Below are 10,291 nucleotides of genomic sequence, written 5' to 3' on the forward strand. Positions count from 1 at the left end.
TCGCGAGCTAGGTGTCGCGTTCGCGATAGGTTGAGGAGCTGAAGCTTCGCGTTTGAGTTTAGGATGTCGCATTCGCGAAGAAGGATTTAGTGGTCAACGGATTTTGTGCTTCGCGAACGCGAGGCGTTGACCGCGTTCGTGATGAAGGAATTTTTAATCGCTGGGCAGAATGTTTAAAAGGCCATTTTCGCGATTTTTGGCCAAAGTTCACCATTTTTGAGTTAGTTTTGGAGCTTCTTGAGGGAGATTGAAAAGGGAATCAAAGAGAACTTTTTCGAGGTAATATTTATGGACTTAATACTCGATTCTATTGTGATTCCTACCTAATTAAACATGAAATTTGGGGGATTTGAAGCCTAAAACTGGGGAGTTTGGGCTTGGAAATTGGAGACTTTAATCTAGGGATTTGAGGGGTCATTTGTGGTCGGATTTTGATATTCTTGGTATGTATGAACTCGTGGGAGGATAAGGATTCCGTTGATATGTCTTTTATCGAATGTCGAGACATGGGCCCGGGGGTCGGGTTGGACCAATTTCGAGATTTTTGGTATAATTTGATTATTTTCGCATGGGCTTCGTTCCCTTAGCATATATTGATGTTGTAATTCTGATTTTAAATAGATTCGACGCGAGTTGAGGCCCAGGCGAGAGGCAAGGGCATCGCGGAATAGTATTTCATTCAGTTGAGGTAAGTAACCATTGTAAATCTAGACCTGAGGGTATGAAACCTCGGTATTTTGTATTGTTTTGATAAATAAGGTGACGCACATGCTAGGTGACGAGCGTGTGGGCGTGCACCAGTAGGGATTGTGACTTGGTCCGTCCCGTAGCGACTATTAAGTCGCGTATTTGATTTTAAATCTTATGATATTCCATATTTTTGAGATTGATACTATATTTTGGGTTGTACGACATGTTTGGGGCCTTGTGCCAACCTGTTTAGACCCTATGGGTAATTTTTACTACTTTCCTCACTCTATCTGTTTTGAAAGCATATCCTCAGTCATGTTTTACATATTTATTGTTTAAATCTGATTTTATCACTCTACTTCTTAATATATGAAAACTGTTTGGGCTGAGTTCCCTGATTTCCACTGATATGCCCAAATGGCTGTAAAGTTAATGACTGAGAGAGGTTGAGGACCTAATGGTGAGGATTTTATATATATATCGAGCCGCACGCTGCAGCAATATTATATATATATTATGGATCGGGTTGCACGCCGCAACGATATATATATTGGATCAGGCTGCGCGCTGCAGTGATATGACGTTTGGGCTGTAGGAGCCCCTCTGGAGTCTGCACAATCCCAGTGAGCGTAGTCAACTATAAACTATGGATCGGGCTGCACGCCGCAGCGGTTATTATGATTATTACTATTATGAGATATTATTGAGCCGGAGGGCTGAGTGTGAGTACTGTTGACGAGAGCTGAGTTCCGAGTGACTAAGAGCCTTGCCCGAGAGGCTATACTTATGAGTGATACCTTGCCCGAGGGGCCCGTTTATGACATTTTGCTGCTTTCACTCTTCTTTTTATATTGTGCCTCTGTTGGAAAGTGTTGAATAAATGATTTCAAAGTATTTTAATTGAAACTGACATTTTTACGAGATAACTAACTATGGCACTGTTGGTTTTGACTTGATATTTCTGTTGTAAACTCTTATATGGTTTAAAATTGCTCATCACTGCAGTTGGACCTTATTTACTTTAGTTATTTACTGAGTTGACATACTCATGTTACTCCCTGCATCTTGTGTGCAGATCCAGGTGCCCGGACATTAGAGTGAGAGCTTCCAGTACTCTCAGAGGTTTACCGGAGACTGCAAGTTAGTTGCATGGCTTCGCACCCCTTCTACCCCAAAATTATTATATTTCTTTTTGTGAGGAAAAAAGAACAACTAAATGAAAATGGTAAGTTGTAACAAAGAATTTCAACTTTCAAACTAGTGTTTTTTTGTTGAATCATTGGTTAATGGACTTTGTTTTTTATATTTTGTTTGATTTTCTACTATGGATATTCCAAATCAACACTAACAAGACCTTGACATTGTTGTATTCCTTTTCAAATAGGAAAAATGAATTAGGACGAGAATTCTAGCAAAGAACATAGACTTCCAAACAATTTTGATAGCTTCAAAGTTTGGTTAGTTGACTACTTCCCCGCCAGTCTTTCTCGTTCACTGATAAAGTAAATGATGCAATTTGACCCTTCGGAATCTCGAGAGCCAATTTGATAGAAACTTTATATTAAATTAGTAATAAATAATTACCAAAAAAGATGATTGATTTGCTGTCAGATATTTGTTTCAAAATTAAGTCAATATTTTCTTTCTAAGCTTGTTAGCTGCAATCATAACCGGATAATATTTATTTTAGAATAAATTATTTATATTAGAATAAGTTATCCAACAGATTTATGCTTTTTCTTCTGCGAAGTTTAGTACTAAAAGATGGTTGAATCAAACTTATGTTAAAATTTCAACTACGATACTTTAACGACTAAATTGTTATTGAAGGAACATTATATGCAATTTAATAACTCATTTGCTAATATATTTAATTTAAAGTAGAAATTTAACATTTAGCTTATGAACTAGTATGCAAACCATATCTTTTAAGCTTGTCTGGGTAGTAAGAAAGAAAAATTTCAGTATCTTGTTAAGAATAAATGATAATTTCACAAGAAAACATCATTTGTTTGACGAGAAATAAAAGTAATAGTAAAAATTCCGTCTCATATATATATATATATATAACTCTCTTGATAAGATATTTGATCTTTAAGACCAAATCAAACTTATGAACTATGCCAAAGGAAAAAAAAATCAGAATTCATGAGACAAACTAAAAAGGACACCTTACACTAAATTTAAGTTGTGTGCCATAATTATAAGATCTAATATCTTATACTTAATATTTACTCTCTCGGATTCATAATAAGTGATTTTTGGCCTTTTATTTTTATTCAAAATAAGTATCTCTTTACATAATTTGTCCTTATTTACATATTTGTCAAGTTAATGATAAACAAATTTCAAAATACTTTTTTCTTCTTTTAGGAGTTAGTATTTTTTTAAGTGACGTCCAAAAAGTTATTTATTATGGACGGAGAGAGTAACACTTTAGGTTTTGTAGATTGTGTTAGGAGTAATTAATTAAATAACTTAAAGATCGATAAATGTAATGCATTAAATATGAATTTCTTTTATAAAAGCAAAAAAGTTTGAAACAAGAATAAAAAGGCAAGAAGCCCAATTTTGCACGATTTAGGCAGTAGGCACTAATAATACAAGACAAAACTTACTAAAATATGATCAATAGAGAAGTGGGTGTGGGTATATATAAGGGTCATTCATTTCTCCACCTCAACATAGTCACCGTACATTTGCATTCTAGTACCAATCCATCTTCAACCAGGCTCCTTTCTTGTCATTGTCAAATCCCAGGTAAATCTTTTTCTCCATTTATTTTGTGGCTTTTATTTGCTCTTATAGATTACATAATTAATTTGTTCTCTGTACATTTGCCAAGATCACTGTTTTTTCCACCTAATCGGAATTTTTTCTTCAAGCTTTACTTGTTAAGGTATTAGGGAATTAAAAATTGAATTTCTTTTTAAATATGGGCAGAAAAGTGATTCTGAGAATTGGGTTTTTTGTTTTTTGAGATTTATGAACTGTGGAGGATGGATTCTTGGTGTTGATTGAATTAAGATGTAATCTACAATTAATTTTAAAAGGGATAAGATAAAAGATGTGCATCTTCTTTTGCCCCCAGGGCCTAGCTCAAGTGGCAAAGGGTGGTGGATTTGTGTCTTAGGTCACAGGTTCAAGCCCCACACAATGACAAAGCCTAGCCTGATATTTAAATGGAGAAAGGATAGAGGGGCGGGCCCATTATCCACCGAGTTTCGGAGGCTGCGGTTGGTCCAAAGGATTCTCGGTCATCAAAAAAAAAAAAGATGTGCATCTTCTTTTCTGAATTTGTTAGGATACAAAGTGCTTTTGGGTTTATTTTTTTTCCTAATTTAGCTGGCAAATTGTTGTAGTCTGTGGAAGTGGAAGAAGGAAAAAAATTATAAAGAATTTGATGTTTCTATTAGTTCCTTTCAGTTTTTTTTCTTCCTGAATATTGGAAACTGATTACATTATGTTAAGGATGAAAGTTGCCCGAGTAGAGTGTAACGGGTTTAGAGGGTTCTCAAATGAGAAATCTTGGTTAAATGAGTAGCTGATATGATGAATTGAAGCACTATGATCTTAGTTTCACTTTTAAATTCTTGCAGAATTAACTTGACAAATATGGCGGGAGAAAAGAATGGAATTGCCAAGGATGTAACTGAAGTAAGTTGATAACCTCTTGTATCTGGTTCCTTTTGAATATTGCTTTTCTTTTGAATTTGTAGACCACTTAGATTGTATTAATAATTTGCGGCTTTGACCCACAGTTGATCGGTAACACTCCTTTGGTGTACCTGAATAATGTTGTGGATGGGTGTGTTGCTCGCGTTGCTGCCAAGCTCGAAAGCATGGAGCCGTGCTCTAGTGTTAAGGATAGGTAAAACTTCATTTTGCTTGTGGATATTCCTCGACAGTAGTTATGTATTTATCGGAGCTATGTATTTATTACTGATGACTGTGTTTTGCTTATCTCTTTATTACTACTGCCAGGATTGGTTATAGTATGATTACGGATGCTGAGGAGAAAGGCCTGATCAAACCTGGCGAGGTTAGTTACCCTTGTTTCTAGAAATGATTTTGCAATTTGGTTTGTGGGTTGAGTGGTTCTGTAATTTGATGAATGTGTGACGATTATCTACAAGGAGGAATGAAGTCATTTGTATTTTGAAGATTTGGTTACGACCTTGTTTAGCATTCGAATCTGACTTTGTATTGTCTTTCTTTGTGAAGAGTGTCCTCATTGAACCTACAAGTGGAAACACTGGAGTAGGATTGGCATTTATGGCTGCTGCTAAAGGCTACAAACTCATCATAACGATGCCTTCTTCAATGAGTCTTGAGAGGAGAATTATTCTGCGTGCTTTTGGTGCTGAGTTGGTGCTTACAGATCCAGCAAAAGGGATGAAAGGTTCTATTCAGAAGGCTGAAGAGATTAAGGCCAAAACACCTAACTCCTTTATTCTTCAGCAATTTGAAAACCCTGCAAACCCAAAGGTATCTCTTCTTCCCACACCAAAGTTTACTTTCTCTGATGGGGAAATGGCTAACTCAAATACTACCATAATGTAGGTACACTATGAGACCACTGGTCCTGAGATCTGGAAAGGCTCAAACGGGAAAGTAGATGCTCTCGTCTCTGGAATTGGAACAGGAGGCACAATAACAGGTTCAGGCAAGTATTTAAGAGAGCAGAACCCCGACATAAAGGTGAGCTTGTTTAAGAATTAGGCTAATGACCTGTAACGCAAAATATTTTATTTGGTTTGATTAGTAATTGAATTCTTTCTATATGCTAAATTTCTGTTTGGTATTATCATGACTTGTCAAAATGATTCCTTTTTCCCTTTTGCAATTGGATGATAGCTCTATGGTGTGGAACCAGTTGAAAGTGCTATTCTTTCTGGAGGAAAGCCTGGTGAGCTTTTCTTCTTTCTCAACCATTATGTTTTTTTTTTCTTTTCATTTTTCCACTTTGTGCGTATCGCAGCAGAACTCAAGTTTGTGGGAGTGAGAACCTTATAAATATGAGACCTGCAGTTATTGGGTTCTCACACTATCTTAATTGTATTTAACATTATTTCTGGTTTTCGACACCTTGATCCATATCTAAGTAACATTCCTATAAAGTGTCTACAATGCGACCGAAAGTTTCAATGGTGTGACTGGTTGCATTGAATGGCCAGCACTGTATGTGCTTTCTAACAGGGTCCAATATAAGTGGTTCATCATGTAGACCTAAGGTCATCTAGTCGTGTAACAGTATCTACTGGTGTATCTAAGGCTACATTTCGCACAACACCTAGAGCCTGGTATAGCTAAAATTTTGACTTTTAATATGGAAATCTGAAAGTAAATGAGTAGGTGGGATGTTAAAAGTAATTCAGATGAGCAGGCAGTGTCTGGAGTCTGAAATTCCCATGATCCATCTTAGTAAATTATAGGAATTCCATGACGTATTGATTGATTCTGGTTCTCCCCTCCCCCTCTAAAGACATTACTTGTTAAAGGTTTAGGATTTAGTTGGCCTTGGATGCTGATTAGCATGTCTTGGCGTCGTAGTGGTCACTTCGCTTGCATGATATATTGGAAAGAACCCGATTTTATTTGTTAAAACTCTTCTGGTAAGCTGAGAGCCAGAGACAGCCTTACATATGATGGCAGTAAATCATAAAGTCTTGTCCCAGGTCCATGTACTGGTTTAAACCATAGCCTTCTCCTCGAAACTTGTTTATCCCTTCTTATGCCCACTGCAAAACCAAAATAAAGGAGCTATATGTTAAATATTTCAGGACATTACTTTTACCCTTTAATAAACTATTGAACTTAAGTTGCACTGAAGCTCTCCAGGCAACAACATACCAAAAGTGAGGATTCTCTAAATAATACCAAAGTGAGTTTGAAAAAGCAGAAAGGTAGAAAGAAATGGCTTGGCTTGTTTTTGAACAATTAATTTTTCAATATATATGTCAAAGACTCCATGTTGTTCTAGTAATATTTTAGCATGCATCAATAGTACATAAATTTTTCTATCAAATGTCTCCAAAGGGACATCAATAGTAAATAGCTATCTACAAAAATTGTGAATCCATTATTAAACATTTTCCTCCCTTTTAGTTGTATATTCCTAACCAAAAATAAGAGCATGAGCAATATATTATACACTTCAGATTCCTAATTAAATTTGTATCTTAAGTTAAGTGCCAAACTACCTCGAATGTTTTTTCTTTTTTAGCTTTTACAATATCTTTATGCCAAAAAGGGTAACTGACATAGTAATCTCATCTCTTTACTAGTATTTATATATTTATATACAACAGCTACTCCTCAATCCAAATCTAATCCGGATCGGCTGTATGGATCCTCGGTATCCACTCTTTTAACCATAATGTATAAAGTAATTATCAATTTTGAGTGTCATAAGAGTTTGGTATAAAAAACCTGCTCCTTCTGTACTCCATTTCTAGTGTCAACCGAAATATAAAGGAGAAAATGCTTTATTGTCAGCAAAGAGCGAAAAAATTGCACTAGCCTTTCTGAGTGGCTACCCAGTCCTGCAACACCGCCCCAAATGGATAAAAAGCAAAAACAAAAGTCATTGTGTCCGCTTTTACCTTTTATCAACAAAAAAGTCATTGTGACCATCTTGAAATATCTGCTGTGTAAACAATTTAACAAGTCATTGTTATATGGTTCTTTGATTCAATTTGACATATGACTTGCCAATGATGCATTAGGTCCGCATAAGATTCAGGGGATTGGTGCTGGTTTCATTCCTGGTGTTTTGGAAGTTGGTCTTATTGATGAAGTAATTCAAGTAAGATATGAACTTCCCAGAATATCTTTTCTACAAAATTCTTGATCTATGGGAACACTATGAATCTCAGTTTCCGCTCTATTATTGATCTTGACTTTTTAGGCTTTAGGTGCTAGCATTTGACAGAATTTATTCATTTTGATAAAATCAGGTTTCAAGTGAAGAAGCCATAGAAACTGCAAAGCTTCTGGCATTGAAGGAAGGTTTGCTTGTAAGTTTGACAGCTTTACCTCTGCTCCCAACCTTCCTACTCCCTCCCCCAGCCCTGACACCCCACCCCCAAAAAAGAAAAGAAAAAGAAGAAAAAAGGATAAAGGGAAAAAGCTCCCACGGAATAAAGAAAGAAAAAGAGAAGTGTGTGCAAGAGCTATTGAACATTGTAATAGTCATGCCGCAGTTTTGCGCACTCCTAACGTCCTACATGTTTTGGATACTGAAAATATGCATTTTACAGGTGGGCATATCATCTGGTGCTTCTGCTGCTGCAGCAATCAAACTTGCTAAGCGCCCTGAAAATGCTGGGAAGCTCATTGTTGTAAGTATCTATCACTTTTTATGAAATGCTAGTCAACTCATGATCAGCTGAAGCTGATAAACTATATTATGCAAAACATTGAAATATTGTCATATCGAAAACAAAGAAAAGGCATGTATCATTATCTTAGTGGACTCATGGGATTTAGTGGTTTGTGAGTATCTAAGTGATTGACATAATGAAATGTTTTTTGTTCAACTTATATAGGTAGGAAGTGCTTCATTTGATTTTTGTCGTCCCTAAATATCTTGGGTTTTTGCATATATAACAAAAAAAAAAAAAAGTCTTGTTTTCTGTGTCACCATAGGGAACAGAATATGATGAAAGAAATTTACTTATTCATGTGTCTCTTGTGTTTCTCTCTTCAAAATACATCTGGCGGTTTTGGTTGTATAGGGATAGACACTTGATATGTCATTGAGGAAGGACTGTAGTTTGATGATGGTTAGGGTTAGTTACTTCATTGGCAGTGCTTTGGTCCAGAAAGATGCAGTAAATTGATTATCATTGTGCTTTGATGCTCAAGATTCTTGTGCCTACTGCAACTGCTGAATTCACTCTATTGTTGTCTGCCTACTCCTAAAATATTCTTTATTTAAGCAACTAAGACAACTGTTGCTTCTATGCTCATTTTGACACTGGCATAGATTTTCATCTTGTCCAGCAAAACACTGCCAATTTTGCAAGCTTTTTTATGCTGACTTTATTGATCCATCCGGTGCTTCCTGCCATTATTGTTGTATTGTTTTGTAGAATATCTAATTTGACAGTTTTTTGCACATTGTAATCATTCCTTGCTTGAAGTATTCAAGTATCATAAGTCAACTGCATGGAGAACATTTTCACCAATTTTAGTCATTTGTATGATGGAATAGCATTCTAAGTCACGACAAGGTTTGTTTTGCCTCTACTTACAGCCACATTAAACTGGCGTTGCAGGTTGTTTTCCCAAGCTTCGGGGAGCGATATCTTTCCTCTGTGCTCTTTGAATCTGTTAGACGGGAAGCAGAGAACATGACCGTGGAGCCTTGAACATTTTGTCCTTCGACTACCATACCATAGTCTCGAGAGGGTTTTCCGATCAAAGCAGAATGTTCTTGTCTGAACCTTTTCCTTTCCGGTTTGCTGAAACTTCTAAAAATAAGGCCTTTTTCTTTTTTTTAGTGGCCATTCAAGTATGTCTTAGTGCTTTTGTAAGTTTACTGTTTCTACAACACTTGTGACAGTGGATTTATAACAGGAATTTCAAGAGCTGTGCTGCTTGTTCATCAAAGTTCCTCTAAACTTTTTATTTTCTTGAATAGACATCTTCTCATCCTACGCTAATCAAGTGCTGTACATGCCCATTGTGCATATATTTACTTTATTTACATTAACAACTAAATTTCTTTTCTAGGTAAGTGACATCTTCTCATTGTTCATATATTCGTTAGTATTAGTTTAAACTTCTGGTGCTGTCTAAATAACTTGAAGAAAATACCAGAGACTCAACTAAATTACTACACACTAGTATATTTAGGCGCCATAGACTAAGAAATTTTCTTTCTTCATAAACTTTTAAACTCGACTTTGAGCTATCATATACTGGAGTATTCTCAATCAAATTTTGCAACAATAAATGGGAAAAGATTGTTCAAAATTATTCCAAGGAAAAAAAGAACTAAAACACAAAAAAGAAGATTCTTCAAAGAAGTCTTATCTTAACAAAAAAATCAACCAAAGAAATCTTGAACACCTTTTCCAGCAAAAACTCTATCAGAAAGTTCGGCCAAAACGGCATTAACAGTGAGCAAAACGACACTGGACCCAGCAATGACTCCAATCACAACCCCAGTAGTACTCAACACCTTACCAAAAGCTGGCCATTCAATTTCCCTTATCTCCTCCGCCACTCCACTCCAAAAATCCGTCCCCTTCTCTTCTCTCTCCTTCATCAGCTTCTTTATCTCCGACCCCACATCCGACGGTGACAACTCATCGCCGCCGGCGTCTTGATCGGTGGCGACTTTGGTACTATCCGGTGGTGGGTTTTGCTGGGTTTCTGATGAGGAGTTGTTGGAGTTTGAATCTTGAGTGGCTTTTAATGGGATAGTGAAGGAGTTGGGTTTTTTGGGTGTGGAAGTGAAAAGACTGTGTTTTTTGAGATGGGAGAAAATGGGCGTGGGCTTAATTGAGGTGGTTGTGTTGAGGTGAAGAAATTTAGGAGAGGAAGAGGGAGGCGGTAGTGGGGGTTGTGAGAAGGAAAGTGGATGTGCCAT

At 36.5% G+C, this 10,291-nt stretch overlaps 2 protein-coding genes across 4 annotated transcripts; one reads left to right on the forward strand and one right to left on the reverse strand.

The window, feature by feature from the left end:
- Nucleotides 1-3,320: 3,320 nt before the first annotated feature.
- On the forward strand, nucleotides 3,321-9,306 carry LOC104232801 (cysteine synthase). Of its 3 annotated transcripts, XM_009786081.2 has the most exons (12): nucleotides 3,353-3,450; nucleotides 3,782-3,926; nucleotides 4,290-4,347; nucleotides 4,452-4,561; nucleotides 4,675-4,732; nucleotides 4,915-5,178; nucleotides 5,254-5,391; nucleotides 5,548-5,599; nucleotides 7,419-7,498; nucleotides 7,650-7,709; nucleotides 7,953-8,033; nucleotides 8,973-9,306. In XM_009786081.2, the coding sequence occupies exons 2-12, from the start codon at nucleotides 3,847-3,849 to the stop codon at nucleotides 9,063-9,065; spliced, it is 1,074 nt and encodes a 357-aa protein (XP_009784383.2). In that variant the 5' UTR covers nucleotides 3,353-3,450; nucleotides 3,782-3,846; the 3' UTR covers nucleotides 9,066-9,306. The 3 variants fall into 3 exon arrangements, with proteins under 3 accessions (XP_009784384.1, XP_009784383.2, XP_009784385.1); XM_009786082.2 differs by lacking the exon at nucleotides 3,782-3,926 and having other exon boundaries at nucleotides 3,321-3,450; XM_009786083.2 differs by lacking the exons at nucleotides 3,353-3,450; nucleotides 3,782-3,926 and adding an exon at nucleotides 3,494-3,589.
- Nucleotides 9,307-9,745: 439 nt separating this feature from the next.
- On the reverse strand, nucleotides 9,746-10,291 carry LOC104232802 (preprotein translocase subunit SECE1). Its single transcript, XM_009786085.2, has one exon. The coding sequence runs from the start codon at nucleotides 10,289-10,291 to the stop codon at nucleotides 9,746-9,748; it is 546 nt and encodes a 181-aa protein (XP_009784387.1).

Source organism: Nicotiana sylvestris, chromosome 1 (assembly GCF_000393655.2).
Source record: "Nicotiana sylvestris chromosome 1, ASM39365v2, whole genome shotgun sequence".
In the NCBI taxonomy this organism is placed as follows: domain Eukaryota; kingdom Viridiplantae; phylum Streptophyta; class Magnoliopsida; order Solanales; family Solanaceae; genus Nicotiana; species Nicotiana sylvestris.